General features: G+C 31.7%; 3 protein-coding genes across 3 annotated transcripts; 1 reads left to right on the forward strand and 2 right to left on the reverse strand.

The window, feature by feature from the left end:
- Positions 1 to 1,924: 1,924 nt before the first annotated feature.
- Positions 1,925 to 7,601, reverse strand: LOTGIDRAFT_107440 (hypothetical protein; the record flags this gene model as incomplete). The annotated part of the gene is made up of 10 exons (XM_009063931.1): positions 1,925 to 2,047; positions 2,405 to 2,541; positions 3,114 to 3,236; positions 4,015 to 4,203; positions 4,455 to 4,655; positions 5,002 to 5,181; positions 5,954 to 6,197; positions 6,621 to 6,709; positions 6,974 to 7,208; positions 7,533 to 7,601. Coding segments are annotated over 10 exons (1,590 nt in total), but the record flags the coding sequence as incomplete, so codon positions are not given.
- A 2,284-nt stretch (positions 7,602 to 9,885) lies between these two features.
- On the reverse strand, positions 9,886 to 11,401 carry LOTGIDRAFT_229348 (hypothetical protein). The gene is made up of 3 exons (XM_009063932.1): positions 11,165 to 11,401; positions 10,505 to 10,648; positions 9,886 to 10,003 (listed from the first exon to the last, which is right to left on the reverse strand). The coding sequence occupies exons 1-3, from the start codon at positions 11,333 to 11,335 to the stop codon at positions 9,935 to 9,937; spliced, it is 384 nt and encodes a 127-aa protein (XP_009062180.1). The 5' UTR covers positions 11,336 to 11,401; the 3' UTR covers positions 9,886 to 9,934.
- A 275-nt stretch (positions 11,402 to 11,676) lies between these two features.
- On the forward strand, positions 11,677 to 17,223 carry LOTGIDRAFT_210630 (hypothetical protein; the record flags this gene model as incomplete). Its single annotated transcript, XM_009063933.1, has 12 exons — positions 11,677 to 11,833; positions 12,772 to 12,853; positions 13,162 to 13,272; positions 13,506 to 13,646; positions 13,913 to 13,970; positions 14,222 to 14,353; positions 14,897 to 15,040; positions 15,281 to 15,350; positions 16,038 to 16,110; positions 16,380 to 16,474; positions 16,778 to 16,859; positions 17,074 to 17,223. The coding sequence occupies exons 1-12, from the start codon at positions 11,706 to 11,708 to the stop codon at positions 17,221 to 17,223; spliced, it is 1,266 nt and encodes a 421-aa protein (XP_009062181.1). The 5' UTR covers positions 11,677 to 11,705.
- Positions 17,224 to 18,536: the final 1,313 nt, after the last annotated feature.

The following is an 18,536-nucleotide window of genomic DNA, read 5'->3' on the forward strand; positions in this document are numbered from 1 at the left end:
TCCTTCATCTGATGACGTAAAATGTGTTGAAATATCATGTACTTTGTTATTAAAGAAGTGTGTTATATTGTGTTTTTTGTGAAAAACACCTCAATTTCAGAAACTATACATAAATGTCAATAAATGTGCATGTGACTGATGATAATAATACCCTATTTCATTTCCTCATGACTGACACTGTATAATTCAATATCAAGACTGTCTTATTGTTATTTGGGTACATGCCAAAGTTCAGGCTGGATAGAAACATATTGACAGAGTTTCAAATTCTTCTTAAACACAACAAAAAATTACCAAAGCTTTGGAAAAGCTTGTGAAAGCTAAGCCAGGCTTTGAGGTTTTTTTTAAGCTTAATTCAAACTCTCAAAAATTATAAAGAAGCAAAACATTTTGGACCATCGCAAAAGCTTAAATTATTTTATGGGCTTAGACTTTCAAGCTAAATGCATTACACCATATAATAAAAGAATACGCATAGTTATAAACTAAACGCACTCATTTCTTTCTCAATTAAAATTTCATTTAACACCTTTAAAAACTTCATATTTATGATACGATTTCCAACAATGAAACAATGAGATATGAACAATGAACATGAACACAATATGAACACTAGGAATGATATCACTGTGATGTATAATGATCACGAGGTTTTGATTGATGAAGAATATAGATGATGTCATTTAGGGCCAAGTAAAGTTTGTATCAGTATACATGTATTTAACTATTGTTGCAGCACTCTGTGTAGCTGAATCTTTTGTAGCTGTAAATTGAAAATAACCCAATCTTTGTAAGACATATAGAAGCAGGAACAGAAAACAGGTTATATGGATATTTGTTAATCATTTTACTTGATAACGTTACCTGTATGTGTTTCGAAACGTAATAAAACTAGAAGTAGTATATCCATATAACTTGTGTTCTTAATGAAAATAACCCTTTTCACCTTTTCTTTTAAAGAGAATTGTAATAAGTGTGTAGGTATAGTAATTCATGTCTTAACATTGACTGTTCATTGATTGAAACACCAACAATAGGGACATCAATTTATTTTGAATTTTCAGCTAAATTCAAAACCTCTTTTGAGAAAATTCATGGAGGGAAGCCGGTTAAGTTCACATGTGAATTTAAAATTTCCTTTAATTAAACAGAGTAATAGGGTTTAATATTATAACTCTATAATTCTATTATAACCTTTAGAACTAGCAATGCAGAGGTGGAGGCAGGGGATCTTATCATCCTCTATAACATGATGTATATACATGATATGGTAAAATCTAACAAGTTACTTGTAAAGGATGGAAAACATTTTTTACAGAAGGCAAAATGACATAAGAAATTAAAATCTCTGCAGAAAAAGTTTTACCTATATGATTCTATATTACACCACGGGAGAAACATATAACTGTAAAGAGGTTGTTAAGAGGTTTTCAAACTTTTTTTTATGTCTATCAGGCCAATGTATTGCTTCTATTTGCATTATTTATTGAAATTCCACTCAAACTAAGCTTTTATTTCATTATCACAAAGGCCCTTAGATATCAGATATAATATTTGTTAATCAGATATCAGATATCATTACCATCTTTCAGGATAGTGTCATCATAAAAAGCTTAGTTATAGTTTAATTGCAGACCCACATGTCTCTGAAAATTGAAATGGTGAAAATAAATGTTATCAGTGTCCCTGACAAATATAAAAAGATTAGAAAACCTCTTAATACAAGGAGTCTTTAAGATTATCATTTTGTCACACAGCCAGTCAGTCTGATGTTCCTGTCAATTGAGACAAAAAACTTCTTTTGCTTCACCTGTAATATACTTTCTGTTTTAAAGGAAATTCACATGAAGTTGAAATGAAAAAGTCCACATTTAAATCCTGCTACTATATCCCTGGCACTATTCTATAACACAACCATAGCATGTCATTTTCTCATTTTTAACTTCTGTACTATATTACACAGTTTTAATATTGGTCCTAACTTTAATCCCATATATTTCATCATCATATCACTGTTGAGTAACAATAAGGCTTTTCCATCAATCTCCTGAAAATACAATAAACTTTTACATCCTACTTTCTTGTAAGAGTTGAAAATTTCAGACAAAGCTATTCAGTATTCAACAGGGCTGTTAATTTCGCTGTATTTTCTGGACATGACCGGCAGACCAGCTCCAATGTCCTTTTCCAATGATCTATCAGATATCAAGTATTTGGTTGGAATGGAACTAACGAATGGACAAAGTCAAAATAAAAAACAAAATGAAGTCAGTGTTTTCACTTATCAGGGTATCAAAACGAATTAATGACATATTAATAAGGAACAATCTGTAAGGATAAGAGTATTGATTTCATATTCGTAGAAATTCACAATGACATTTATTTTATGCATTGAAAAACTTACATGTTTTCTGAATAATTCAGTATGAACTGTTAAACCAGGATCTGTTTCTGTTATAAACTGTACTACATCATCTATAGACCAATCTTCAGGATCACTGGATAATCTCCCTTTATTATTATCATTAGTTGTTGAACTGGCTGTAATATTGAAAACCAGTTTAATAACATTGGTTGATTAAAAATATTAGAAGTTCCTTAAGGAACCTTGATATGAGGAATCAAACAAGCATAGCTAGTCAGGCAAAGAAACATACGCCCACTGAGAGCTTTGTTGAAATATTAACATTTGACAGTACAGCAACCATCACCAGTTTAAAATATTCCATCTTTACTTAAGAGTTCTTTTTCAAGTAATATCACATATTTTCCAATTTTTTTTTTACAATAAACACTTTCATCATGTGTAATCAGCATTCATCTACAATAGTGACTATAGGGTTTACAAGCTAAAAAATTGAATACAAGGGCAATAACCCATTGTTTATATAAATTATTCATGATAAGAGCATATCAGACTTTAAGATATAAGCCTATAGACTGGCCATGTACGAATGGTCAATGGTTGAATATGACTTAACAATTAATTTGCTTTTAAAGTTCTATCCCTGATAGAATTCATCATGGCTTGACAATGCAATGTGGCACTATTATTTAAATTAACTCAATTTCAAGTTTAAATTATGAAAGCCAGGATAGCAAATTTATCCTACCTTCTGCTTCGTAACTAGAATAACGTCTGGATACTTTAGGTACTGTACTGGCACTTTTATTACTGTCTACACTATCATTAGACCAGCGTCGTTTTGGCTGTTTAAATGAACTGTCTTTATCTACTACTGGAGCTGGAAATATAGTCCATTATTTTTTATTAAAGATAGCTTGCGTTGCAAGGTATCATACGCCCACTGGCGGCTGTCAGAAATAATAAAACAGTCTTTAGTGACTAAAGTACGAATTTTCTCATATTGAAGAAATTATTTATACTGAATAATTCCACAAAATTTTTTAAAATCAATATCAATAACCCAAATACAACAAACAATAAAATCACACAGCTCTAATCAAGTCAAGGGCAATAACTCAAAAAATGTTCATCAAAAATATCTCTTGTTAGAACTTGTCCGAGATCTTATCAATTCCAATGATCACACCAAGTTTCATCAGAAACGGTTGAAAACTGAAGCTTCTATTGTGCTCACAAATAAATTTTGACGCGTTTTTCGTAAGTTAATGGCATTAACTCAAAAACATTTCATCGAAAATGCGTCAAATTAGAACTTGTCCGAGATCTTATCAATTCCAATGATCAGACCAAGTTTCATCAGAATCGGTTGAAAACTGTAGCTTCAATCCTGCTCACGAACTATTTTTAACAAATTTCGACGCGTTTTAACAAAGTCAAGGGCAATAACTCAAAAACCGTTCATCGAAAATGCGTCAAGTATTCATGTGGGCGTATAAAAAGGTGTCAGATTTGGTTTAAAGGGGTTGTCGGTCCATTGACATTTTTCTTCAGATTATTTAGTGATTCAGTCTTAACTTTTCAGAAATGCCAGTTTATAAGGGATGTCGGTTTATAGAGGATGCAGTTTCTAGTGGTTTTCGCTGTACAAGAATAGAAAAGATACTCACCTGAATGTTGTTTGAATTTATTACATTTATTACAACCATTATTAATAGGAGAGAGAAAGTTATCACAACAACCTAGATCATCTAGAAACTTATCTATAAATCTATATAACTCTTCTGCTGTTTCTATCATAGATAATCTTTTAGTATATGTCATATTGCCTTGATTTGCTGAAAAATAATAATTTAAACCATAAATCATTTATATTAGAATTAAAAATTTCCATAAGGATATCTATAATCAAAACTTTCCGAATCAAAAATCAAAGAAAAGATAAATTCTAAACAAAAGTTAAAGAAAGCTTTTCTGCATGTCACTTTTCTAAGTTTCTGAGTATGACATGTTTGACATAAAGATGCTTTCAAACTTTTATCTGGAAATTTTCACTACAATTTTAGATTGCAAAATTGTTTTGACTTACCATAAACAACCACCTTGCCATTTCCATCTCGTAACATATTAAACACAACCCTCTCTTGTACACCACACTCAATACACGACTGTACAACCTCACGTAATACCTGATTTAATGGTCCCATACCAAACTGTGATGGTAACTGAGAAACTTTACGCTGACTTAAAAACGTACCAGTATTACAAGATGTATTCACATACATACACACTGAAATAGGAAATAGAACAGAGTAAAGATATCATTCTGTTATTGTAAGGTTATGCTCTATTGATGAATTTTGAACATGTCTCATCTGTTCCAATTCTAGGCATCAATCTTACAGTATGGATCTGTCTCTGTCACATTTAAGATTAAGCCTTCATTCCTTTTCCACCATTTTGCATTCTATATCAACCAACTTTTCAAACTTTTTATTGAAGTTCTGGTTGATTCTATGAATCCCAAATGAGTTGAACTCAACAATCCAGTGTCATCCTTATATGTATTGCATTAGTTTTTTATGGTAAAGCAAGTGGAGCAACTTTGGTTTATTAGACTACAACTTTTGTAATACCTGAATTTGATGCAGAGGATTTACTGGGTAAAGCTGAACTAGTATCAGGTTCTGTAACAGTGACAGCAGGTGATGTGGCTTCTCTAGGAGACATCTGTTGTTTGTCACTTGTTACTGGACTTGTAGCATTGGACATGGTTTTCGTAATTTGACTAGATACACTGCCAGTTTTACAACTAACTGGACTAACAGATTGAGGTGATTTGGTAATTGGACTTAAAACAGGTGGTTTAAGGTTTGTAGGACTGGATGTTGGAGTTTTAATGGGTGTTTCTGAATTAGTTTTAACACTGGTCTCAGCTGGGGTATTGGAACTAGTTGTGGTGGCTGATTTTTTGATCTGGGCTTGTGAGTGAAGTGATAATAACAATTCTGGATCTTTCATTAATTTGGCTATTTTATACTGTGGTACTCCTAAAAACAAACACAATTGTAAGCTTATGTAAATAAAACCAACACATGAGTAGTGAATCAAGAATTAAAGTATGAAACTTTAGAAACATAAGAGAAAAAAAGTTTTATTTACATGACAGGCTAATTAGAAGGATATGTGAATCCAAATGCTTGCCCCTTGCCCAATGTTTTCCAAGTGTTTTGTTTTGCAGTTCGGATTGTTAGTTCTTAGTTTATTATTTAAAGAACAAAACACTGTAGATGCAAATTCAACTCACTGTCAAAATAGTTTCAAGCCCATTACTGTAATAGTAGGGCATATCCCAAGGTTGGCAGTAAGTATGAAACTCACTGAGTCGAGTCAAACCATAGATCATGTGAGACTAACTGATATTTTTCCAAGTCATTAGGAAACCTCTACTTTCTATGTATATAAGTATAAGCATTTTCATTTTCATAAATGAAAAAAAGGAAACCCATCTCTAAACAAAATTTCAGTTTTATTTATTTTTTCTTCAAGTTCGACATGAGGCATTTGTAGTTATGGTCATTGGCTCACCTCTCTGTCCTGGGGGTTGAAGATTATGACCACTTATAGCACTCCAGCCTACAGGAAATATATCTCTAGAATCATAATTACACCAGTAATCAAAGGCACCACGCCATCCATCAAATGATATATGGATCTGATCTTCACTAACATCACCAATCGTAGCTGGACAGATTAACTGAGGATTCTTTCTATCTACTGCTTCTAATTTCATCCCAACTTTAAATAAGTTAGTCTTTGGACTCTTACATTCCTAAAATATATTCCCAAAAAGGAACAGAATAAACATTAAGTTGATTCAATCAAATGAAACTAAAGTTTATATCCTGGCCTGCAGTGTATTTGATGACAATTTACCAAAGTAAATTTTGTCAGGGGGAAATCTTTTGTTAATTCAATTTTGGATGTTTAAGATCCATAATACTAACAACTATTTACTTTTCTGATGTCAGCCCCATCTCTTGTCAGAATAACTGCATCACAAGGAAATCGTTGAATCTACTATAAACTCAATGTTTATCTTAACATTTTAACATAACTTATTATGATGATTATTCGATGGTTTATGCATAAGGAGATTCGTCTATAATGTTTGGGTGTTTACGAGTGAAAAAAGATCATTACTGAAGTTATTGTCTACATTCAGAGATAACTGTGTGTAAAAAATATAACCCACCTCTTTAAAAGCACTTCTTGGAGCTAACGGTGCTCCTGTCATAGTTCTCATTAAAAACGTTGGCCAAGATGCTACATCTTTTCGAAAACCTGCAAAAAAAAAAAATGCATATTATTACAAAATAGTACTAATATGTAAGAGGCATTCATCTCAGTTCATACTGTAACATGGAGGGAAGCAACTACAAAAACCTTCAAAAAAGTTGAAAATTCATGCTATTTGTATACATTTGAAGTGAAAACTCTTGTAAGATGTTAGTTTTTGTTCTTAATTTGATAACCAAATTGCAGCAAAAATAATTAAAACCTACTGAGGCCTAGTCTAAGCCACACTAAAGTAGTTTCTCTTCTTACCTAAAGGTGGTTGTAAAAGGCCACCATGTTTTTCACAATAACCAATAGGATGCAAATCTGAAGAATCCACCATTCTCCAGAAATCATTCTTATTGTCACTACCATCCAGTCTTAATCGTAGTCTTGGACCTTGAGTACCAACAACTGTAGCTATACATGATGAGGTAATGTTCCTGGGATCTAATGCCTCTAATTTCATACCAACTTTAAACTCATTTGTTGGTGGTGGGAAATGCTGAAATATGATGGAAATAAAAACCTAAAAATTTGCTACATTCACAATCATACTTCAGCTTAGCTAAAAAAAAAAACATGCAAATGGCCCGACAATGGTCTATGTTCAAAAGATATTTTGGAAAATAAACACATTTCTTGGAGATTTTATACGCATTATTAAAGCCTAAAGGTATATATTACATCTTTTCTACCAGCAACTGTTTTGTTAGGTTAAAAAAACTAGTAAGTTTTTCTTGAATTAAAGGAACCAAAGTTAATTGGAATAAAAATGTTATGATACACATAGAAAGGCTAGAAAATCTATGTATATTTTAAGACTTACCTGTTTGAAACAGTTGTTTGGTGCAGGAATGGCACCAGATTCTTTTAAGTAAGCTTCCCATGAAAAACTACCTGAAAACAAAAAAGATTCACAAAAAAAGTTATGGAAATGATATTGAATTTTACTTCCTAGTTATCTGAAGTTGAGTGCTCTATTGAAGGCAGTAAACTGAAGTTTGCCATAAGATACACCCAGGCCTGAAAAAGAATATATAAGTGAAAAACTCAAAACAGTAAGGCGTGAAGAAAAAGACACATTTCATCAATGGATTCGTTATCAATTAATAAATTTGCACATATTTCCAGTAGAAAAAATATATAGTAACCCAATATTTACCTTGGAATTCATACTGATGAAATGATCCTTTTCGAGCAATAACATTTCCTTTCTTTGCTGACATTTTAACTTATTTTACTGAAAAAATAAAAGTAAACTATAATTACTGCAGCACTGGATGAGATAAGAAATCTTTTGTCGGTCGTTTTTCGCTATGGCAAATAAAAAAAACCAAGTACTAGAATCCAAACCATAATATTACGATAATCACATTAAGATCATGCAATCAAAAGGAAAATTAATCTGATTGGATGATGACAACAATCAGCGACAAAAATATCATATCATAAATCCCGTTTGCAATGAGATAATTTTGACGTGGAAGCACTGACACACATGAGATATACTCAAGATTCAAGTAGGGCGATAAATGTTGACGACCAAATCTAATTGTGTGCCCGCACCAATAGAGGACTAGCCTTAGTTCATTAATCAGTAAATAGGTCTTTACCAGTTATTGAACTAACCTATGGTTCTAAGTAGAAGTTTTAATAGCAGTCATATAAACGAAAGTGTCTGTAATATCTGTATTGATATTCAAAACGCTTCAACATAAACAATTTCAAAATTTTACTTTGTACGGGCCTACGTAAAAATTGTTCAAAGACAACTTGTGTGATTAGTAGACGTCATTTTGATCAAGAAACAAATAAACTAGTCAGTTAACTTAAGTCAGCAAGTGAGAATTCTGTTGCTGACCAGCATTAATGACATGGGTCTAGGCCTACACTACTCTCTGTGACAGGAGCATTAAATAATTTCAAAATAATTGAACTTTTTGACATTGTCACCATTGTGTTCCCAATTGAAATTAATTTATTCATCTGAGCTAATGAGCATCTAAAGGTCGTGATTTATTTTTTAAGTATCTGGAGATAATCCCAATAACTAGTCCAAGGATGATACATAATAGCCTACAGACCAGTCAATATATTGATTTCTTGGTTAACCAGGCTGTTGTTGTATGGAAGAGCTTCAGCCACTGTCTGTCTGGATAATCACGATGAGAAAAACAACATTTCGGTCATAACGACATATCGTTTTCAAAGACTGACATTGATTATTTCGAGATACTCTGGCAATAGTTTTAAAAGGTTCAGTGGAATACACATTTAAATTATGCAGATATGACTAAATTAATACTAAAAGATTACTAACCAAGCATTTATTTACAATTTTCTTGTTTTCTAAATTTTTCTTTCCGCCATATTTATTCTCGTTAAATCTCATTGTTATCGGCGAGATACGCTCGACATCAACATCGCCCTCAAAATTCCTTTCATGTCAATTCGGCAAATCAGACAAATCGACCAATATTTTGGAAGTATTGTTATCTAAAGCTGCCGATGCGCCATTTTTGTTAGCAATCGTACCTTAGGCTTAATCTCAGAAACGGGATATTTTTTCTAAGCTAATTAAGAGTGTTCACAGCTCACTGTCGAAATTTGAGCCTTCAAATCCATGTGTCCAGAATAATCCATGTTTAAAAGTTAACAAGAGTCGTCTCTTCTTTCCACACTGCCATATTATATTTGGAAGGAATTATGCAATTTTCACACATTTCTATTACTCCCATCTAATCAAAGATTGAGAGTATACCTTTGTAGTTTTCAACCTGATTTCATTCTGTCAATTTTTCAGGTTGAAAGGGGGGTAGACACAAACAAAACATTCTAGTTGTACAAAAAGGACATTAACTGGGTTGATGAGCTCTGCAATTTAAGATATCTGAATAGCAGGAGAGAGTAAACTTTCACTGCTGTCTTAAAAAAAGTATTATGCTATGTACACTTCATAGCATAATTTATCTTTATCAGAAGCTGACAAGGTCCCTGTGAAAATTTATAAAACAATTTAAATTCTAGGCTTTCACAATTTTGATCTAATATTCACTTTCTGTGCATAGATCAAGAATCTTTCTTTTTACACAATTTCAACTTATATATAAAAAAAACCCTTTCAAATGGTATAACAACTGAATGTGTAGGATGGCATTTTGTATAAAAAATAGTTCAAATTATAAACAAACTTTTTAATAAATCTAATTCAGGGGGGGTAACTACAGATTATTGGAATTTATAAGTTCTATCCTTGTAAGCTATTTCACCAGTATTACATTTTCTTTCATGTGCAGCCTGAAAAAAAATGTGAAAATTAAATTCAGTGCACAGTATAGCCCAATTGGTATTTCACAACAGTGAGCATATGTCCCAAAATTTACTGCATCATTTATGGAACCAAGAATGTTAAATCGTTTGTAAAAATGAAATGAAGTTTTACATTCTACTTTTCTGCAACATGTGTAATAATGAAGACAGGCAACGCCATGCAGGGTAAAATGTGGGAAATTTTGCCAGGACAGCGGCTTCAGCCTACCCTTTTTTTCGATTTCCAACTTTCTAGGGATCTTTAACATGCACAGCTTGTAGCACACAGGGCCTCGGTTTATGGTCCCATTCCTTGTCAGCCCCTTTTAACTGCATCACTGACAGGGGGAAACAGGGTTAAAAAATCTGAAGGTATCATCTTGACCTATGTCAGGATTTAACCCTGAAAATGGGCAAACGTCTACTGAGCCACAGTGTTTCCTTAAGTCGTTTTGTAGATTCTATCTTACTGTTTAGTGTGTCACTTACAATCGCTTTGAAGCCAAAGTATATCAAAGCTGTTAAAGGTATAACATAAGTCATCATTGCCACAGCTACAGTTTTTATGTTTGGTTTGAAGAAATGTACTTGAGTAGCTCTCATGGCCATGTGTCTCTGGAGTGCAGGATCGAACTGAAATATTTCATGAGAAAATTCATTATTAGTATTACTGGTATAAGATAGTATGTTCTTCAAACATGGCACTATACATTGGTAACAATAACATACAATGAATGCTAGTTCCAAGATTCATAGCTTATTAATAATAGTCATTTATCAGTACCAAAATTAATAATGACTTAGGCAGCTTTAGACAGCCATTGCTTCAAAAAGTCAGCTGGGTTTTGGCTTTTTTAACCCCTTGACAGTGATAAGTGGCATGCTTGCATATGCTATCTTCAAACTACATAATAAGAGTTATGATCTATTGCATCATTGCCATTGGGGAATAAAAGCAAATACCAGTACCCATGTTTATATCCAAAACCATTGACTATGCACAGGCTCTTGACATTCTGAGAATAATGTCAAGGTATGTTTAAGGTATATAATTATGCATTCTATCATTTACACTATTTTCTTTGCATTGCCCCTATTTCATTAATATTGACAGAACGTCAAGAGCCTGTGGTCTATGCCTCAACTTACAATGAAACCCTCAACACGTCTGTAATACGGATTTGTATATTTCATCTGAAATTCAGCCTTCATTGCCGCTCTGAATTTAGCCCTCTCCTTAATAGTTCTCATTTCCTTTTCAGACACATCATACACTTTCCAAGGATTCCATCTCAAAGCAGATGGCTTGGACTCAGGCATCTTTATTTCTGGAAACAGTCCGTCTTTCTAACTGATCTTGAGATGGCAACAATTCTTCAATTCGACATTTTACTTTAACCTTGAACTTGTATAGTCCGAAAGTGTCTTTATGCAATTTCGTTTGGAGTTTTAATACAATTTTAGTTATTTTACATTCTGTTCCTTTCTCTATTTTAAATTGTGAAGTCCAGTTTTATCTAAATATTATCCATGATCTACCAAATCTAGGACTATTATGTCTGTGAAATTGAAATGACAAATGATTTAGCCAGAATAGAAATGTATCATTGCGGATTAATAAAATAGACATGAGTGTAGCCGGATGAAACAGTCGAATGCTGGTAGGAGAAAACAAAACTAGTTAGTCAAAATGGACTATGATTTTAAAGTGAAAACTGCAGCTGAAAGAGCTAAAGTTGAAGATTTGTTTAATTATGAAGGATGCAAGGTTGGCCGAGGAACTTATGGCCATGTATACAAAGCTAAAAGCAAATCAAAGTTGGTACCCATTCAGATAAAATGCCAGATATTCGGCAATGGTTGTTAAAAACCGTCATTGGCGTCATGTCGGACACATGAGTAGGCCTAATGTCAATTCGCCTATCTTGTTGGTTGGCCAGATAATTAAGTGTTGATTACTGTTGATCATTGAAATAATAGTTTCCCAAGCCAATGTGTGATATATTTTATATTGTGCACACGTATGCTGATGATGCCCTTTGCTGTTGCTTTGGGTTTTTTAAGTACTGAATGATAATATCATGGGTGACCGCTTGAAACCTCATATAATGATATATGACGCGAAACTACTTTTGGAGAAAAACGCAAAAAACTATTTGTAGTCGTATTTTGTTAAAAAAATTTTGATAATTTGTTTTTTACCGCTATACGTGGTTTTCATTCTTTGAAAATATAAACCTCGTATAAGAAATTGAGTACTCAGGCCTTTTGAACCAAAAACTCGTATAATAGTACAGTATACAAGGTTTTTCGTTTTCATCCTCACAAAAAGGAACATTGATCCTCGTATAATATAATATTTTATGAGGTTTTAAACTGACTGTTTAAATACGTGTTATTTAATTAGTACTTTTTGAGTTATTTACAATCAAGCTAAGAATACGAGGTTTTAATCACAAGATCCGCGCTTTTACGAGCTTTCGAAGGGTACCAAAAAGTCAAAATGACCAAATATGGCATATACGAAGTTTCAAGCAGTCACCCACGATATGTAATTAGCCCGAATACATTCAAGTTTTAAGAATTACTAAAAAGAAGTTAGTTGTTACTCAGAGTTTCATGCTGTGTGATCTTCAGACAACCAATATGCTTCAGCCTGTTTTTACATTTTTAGCACTATTTTAATAGTGAAACACCTTGTTATTACTATGTGATCATTATTCTTTTATCTTTTGTTATCATTTTCCATTATGTAGTGCTGAAAATGATAAGAAAGAATATGCATTAAAACAGATAGAAGGAACTGGTATATCTATGTCAGCATGTAGAGAAATAGCTGTAAGTTTCACAAATTTTGTAGTTGTGATTTGTCTGATCTATAGAGATCTATTAACATAAAGATTTGTCACCATAAAAAATTGGTGCAGAAAAGTAGGACGTAAAACTCTCTTCATATCATTCCATAAATGACTTTAAGAGATAAGCTTATACTTGCATAATTCCTACAGCCTATTTAATACTGGCACTGATCAGCTATTGACTCCTGATATATTCCCTTTTCATGATAAATAACAGCATTATCAAGTAAAATAGATGATGAACCATCAATCAAACTTTGAATTTTATTATTTTTAAAATGTTTTTAGTTATTACGAGAACTAAAACATCCCAATGTTATCATTCTACAAAAAGTGTTTTTATCCCATACTGATAGAAAAGTTTGGTTGTTGTTTGACTATGCAGAACATGACTTATGGGTAAGTTTTTAACTTTGTATATTGAAATATCAAATAGAATAGAAATTCTTTGTATTATATAAGCTTATTGTTTTTGCTTTGGATAGTTCTTTTGAGAAAGATTTTTATCACAGGTTATCTATTTTAATATTCCTGTGCATTGAAAATTTATTTATTTGAGTAGTTGTGGGCTAGATAGTATTTTAATTTATGTTTTAATTCCAATGAATTTTTCGATCTCTAAATATTTTCAGCATATTATTAAGTTTCACCGTTCAGCTAAAGCGAACAAGAAACCTGTACATAGTTTAAGAAACATGGTGAAATCTCTGATATTTCAAATTCTAGATGGAATACATTATTTACACGCTAACTGGGTGTTACATAGAGATCTGGTAAGTAACTTTTAATTAAAAGCTTTAAAGAAAACAATAGTATTGAAGTAGATTCAGGCCCATACCTCTGAAAAAATTCCTACAACGGACCAATTCTATTACTGCTGCTAAACACCATATACCATTGCCCCTCTGGATATATTAATTGCCCCTCCATACAATTAAATGTAAAATGTATGGCAGTTATTTAATATATTGTATTTTGGTATCAAACACTTGTTTAAAAAAAACACTGTGTTTCTAAACAATATACTTTTATATTTTAGAAACCAGCTAATATATTGGTGATGGGAGAGGGACCTGAAAGAGGCAGGGTTAAAATTGGTGAGTCAGAAATAAATTAACTGTTAGTTTAAAGTTGGATAACTTCTTAACAAAGTAGACAATATGCAATGTACAGAGGCAAAAACAATTTCTGTGCAAGGTAGCTTTTTTTTTATTGAACACATATTTCACATCAACTTTCTGTGGCCAGTATTAAATTTTTTTGCTTATTCAATCTTATGAAGATTTATTCATTAGAAACAATGTAAATCAAAACCCCCTGTAATATGTTTACGGTTTTATTCCCACAGCTGATATGGGTTTCGCTAGATTATTTAATTCACCATTAAAACCACTAGCTGATTTAGATCCTGTTGTAGTAACATTTTGGTACCGAGCCCCTGAGTTACTACTAGGTGCTCGACATTATTCTAAAGCTATAGGTAAGCTCAGTTTGTCTAAATTGAAATTTAAGATAAATTCCTGTATACTGGTAAGAGAATCTTTAAAGGTATGAACATAAAATTTAAATACTCAAACTCAAGGAGATAAATTAATCAGTGGACTTAACTTGTGTCATAACTATACCACGGAATCCCTGTACATATGACCTAAAATAGTCCATAAACTATTAGTAATTATTCAAGGTATTATTGACCAAGTTTGATTGAAATTTTATGTTCATTCTGAGAGGTAGGATCCCTTTAAGACTCTTGTTTCATCTGAAATATTGCAACATATTCTGTCTGAATATCTTTTTAGCATGCTATCTCAGTCTTAGGGAAAACAAAAATGAATTTTTGCTAAGTGTTGAGTAGAAAGCCATTTAGTATCATTACCTGACCTGTTCTTATGTTCGTTTGTAGATACGTGTATATGGGCTATTGGTTGTATATTTTCAAAGTCCTAGGGGGCACAGCGACACAATTATTGGCCAGTTTTGAGTAGAAATCCATTTAGTGATCTGTCCTAATGTTATTTTGTAGATATATGGGCTATTGGTTGTATATTTGCTGAATTATTAACATCAGAACCTATATTCCACTGTCGTCAAGAAGATATAAAAACCAGTAATCCTTATCACCATGATCAGTTAGATAGAATATTTAATGTTATGGGATTTCCACAAGGTAAGTGGCAATGGTAGTTCTATAGACTGTGTAGTTTTAGTATTTTCTCAAAAATATTGCATGCATAACAAATTGCACATAGAAGATTCAAGTGTGAGGTTGTAATAATGCTAATGTTCAGTATAGAAAAACATTGTATAATGTTACATATAATTAATTTTTGTCAGTTAATGGAGTTAAACCTTAAAACCATATTACTATCAACTTATGAATTAACTAAATCACATGTTTATTCAACAGAAAAAGACTGGGAAGACATCAGAAAAATGCCAGAACATCCAACATTGATGAAGGATTTTAAACGATCCACGTGAGTCATAGCCATTAATTTTGTAAACATTCATTATTATCCACATTTAACCCTTTTAACATAGAGATTAATAGATTTAGAGTTTGATTGTTGAATATAATTGTGACGTCAAAAATGGCTTTATTATCATAACTTTGTTACATGCAGAATTGTCCTAAAGGTTTGAAGGCAAAAGGTATGTCGTACATATTATTATATTTGAATGCTCAGAAGAATATTGAAAACAACATCGTAGAAAAAACATTTTTACTTAAAGATGGGTTCCCTTATTTTTTAGTGTCATATGAAGCAAACTATTTGATTAATTGGTGTTTCTAATGAAATATCATGTGTTCTTAATCATATCATTATGTTCTTATTGCATATTATTAAGAGTTTTAACCAATCATATATGTCCATGTATTTACAGTCTTGACAACAAAAAAATACTTTTTAGCTTTTCCTGATCATTAGAATTCTGCAGGTTGTTCTCTTTTAATTTAGCTAATTATGAATAAATTTTGAACGTTTGAAACAAACTGGTATTTTTTCAAGTCATTTCTATTCAAATAAGTATTAGCATTGTCATTTTCATAAATTAAAATAAGGGAACCCATCTTTAATAGAAACTCTACAGATATTTTGAAGTTTCCTCTTTCATCAGTATTTTGGTAATAAGTACTACTATGTAGTTATATTGTATTATAGATATGGTAATTGTAATCTAATGAAATATATGGAGAAACATAAAGTCAAATCAGATAGTAAAGCATTTAGTATGGTAGGTAGTATTTTACTTCAGTATTTTATTTTTCTGTGCCAAGTAACTAATAACTTTGAGTATGAATTATATCAAGCAAGTAATACATCCATTGTCTGAGTTGTAGGCTTATGCAAATGGAGTCTTCATTCTTTTTAACCAAATTAGACATAATGATTTGGGACAAATTTGAATGAAGTTAAACCCACCCAAATAGAGAAATTTTTAGTAGTTAGATTGTTTTTAGTTGTTCATGTTTATTTTTAGGATAATTATTTGATATTTTTCAGTTACAAAAATTATTAACCATGGACCCAACTAAAAGAATGACATCGGAAATGGCTTTAAAAGATCCATATTTTGAAGACCCACCACCTAATCAAGAGTAAGTTGAAATTTTCAAAACTTTATCAGATTTTTATTAATCTGTCTATGACTCAAATATAATGCTCCCTTAAAAATAGGTGCAAGAATAAGAATACATGATACTACCACTCAATATTATGTTGTCCATGCCAACTTGATTATTTGTTTGTCCAGCCTAAGTGCATACTATTATCTGTGATAGGTATTTTTCCAGATTTACTTGAGCATAAGAAGGGATACACATTATATTTGTAATTATGCAGTGTGTGTCTTTGTACAAATCTTTAAGTAGTTTTTATTTTGATATTTTTATCTATTACAGTGTATTTGAAGGCTATCCTATCCCCTATCCTAAAAGAGAATTTATTAGTGATGATGATAATGAGGATAAATCAGAAAATAAAGTGAGTTGTCTACCTTGAAAATAATTTTTACCTAATTTATTGTATGTTCAGAAAAGTTGCCCTGCCATCAGTCTGTTTTTCTATACCACTTCTCATTTTATCCTGCTGCTAGTCCCCTTTTGAGATTTCAGTCCTGAAACGTTATATTAAATCATCTCCTTCAGTATAAAAAACCATAAAAGGGCTTTGTAATGTTTTGATTAACATATTTCAGAATCAAACGAACACAAACCAATCTGATCAGCCTCCCCAGAAAAGAGTAAGAGTTATGCCCCCTGTTACTACGAGTAATAGTAATAATATGGTTAGTGGTGATTATCAAGTAAGAAAGGCATGCTATTTGTCAATTCTCTACATCAGCTAAGTATAAAGAAAGTTTTAAGAGAACAGTATTGTCCAATATGTGAATAAGATTTAAATTGTGTATGGTCCTAGCTTGTAGAATTTTACTATTAGAATTGTCACTCAAATTTTACAAATTATGAAAAATATAACTCAAAAAAAGGTGTGTTGAAAAATAATGAAAATTGTTGATTTTTCAGCTGATATAATGCTAATTTAAAAGTAAATTTGGAAACTAAAGAAATAAAGCAATACTGATCATCTTCCAACTCTGTGTGCCCCAACCCCCCTCTTCAGTTTTATGAATGTTGCATGTTATTAGTTTAGTTTTAACTTACTAACTCTCTTTCTACTTGTATTCTTTCAATTTCTGTGTGTATGTAAATATATTGTAAATATGCAAAATACTTTTCAGACAGGGTTCAGAAATACTGGAATTTTTCTGGTCTCATAATGATAGTTTGAATTTATTCCTCCACAGAGTTGCTGCATTTCAAATTTAAACTAGACAGTTTTATCTCTTGTTATATGTTGTTAATTTACTTCTTTTTTTTTACCAAATAAGTGATGTGTTATTTTGTAACTTTGAAGTGCATGTAATTTCGAGTTTGTCTATAGAAATAATTGTTTTTTCAATAAAATTAAATATTATTAATTTAAAAATCAAAACTGTAAATCAAAAATGCCTAAGCTTGTTTTTATCGAAAAAGTTCAAGTATAAATGTTTTTAATTCGTACTAAAAGAATTTTCAGTGAGAAATGTTCTTAGAAATATGATGTACTATTAGGTTGACTTTAATCATGAACTGTTTTATATTTCAGCATGTTCACAATATGCAACAATCTAACTCTGGACAACAAGGAATGAATTTTTCTGCTGGTAATGCATCACAAGGTTCAGCCTCTTCAGGTTTTGGAAGATATGGATGATGAATGGTATGATCTAGTGAGATATTCAAACTTTATATTAAATGCAACAACTTATAGCTTCTTAGATCAAAGGAAATAATGTGGTCAAGTGATTGCCCAGCTAAAGATTTTAAAAAGATATTTTGTTGTGAATATAGAAAAAATCATGAAAGTTTGGGTCATGGTCAAGGGTCGTGAAAGAATCCAAATCAATTCTTCTGTTTATACAAATATAGGACAAAAGAATGGTTTAGAAACATGGATTAAACTTTAGGGTAAGCCCTTAAATGCTGAATAATTATGATATTGAAGTTGAAGCAAATGGTGAAAAATATCTTGAAAATGACTTTTTTTAATGAATTTACATGTTCTTCAAACAAGGATTGCCCCCGTTTATGAAAAAGTTACAATAATGGGATTAGTAAT

This window comes from Lottia gigantea (assembly GCF_000327385.1).
Source record: "Lottia gigantea unplaced genomic scaffold LOTGIsca_6, whole genome shotgun sequence".
Lineage (NCBI taxonomy): Eukaryota > Metazoa > Mollusca > Gastropoda > Lottiidae > Lottia > Lottia gigantea.

What these genes read in the sequence shown, in the direction of transcription:
- LOTGIDRAFT_229348 (XM_009063932.1), bottom strand. Translation starts at nt 11,335, where the DNA reads ATGCCTGAGTCCAAGCCATCTGCTTTGAGATGGAATCCTTGGAAAGTG. An exon ending in GACGTGTTGAGGGTTTCATT is followed by an intron (nt 10,649 to 11,164) that starts GTAAGTTGAGGC and finishes GAAATATTTCAG; the next exon opens with TTCGATCCTGCACTCCAGAG. An exon ending in ACTTTGGCTTCAAAGCGATT is followed by an intron (nt 10,004 to 10,504) that starts GTAAGTGACACA and finishes ATTTTTTTTCAG; the next exon opens with GCTGCACATGAAAGAAAATG.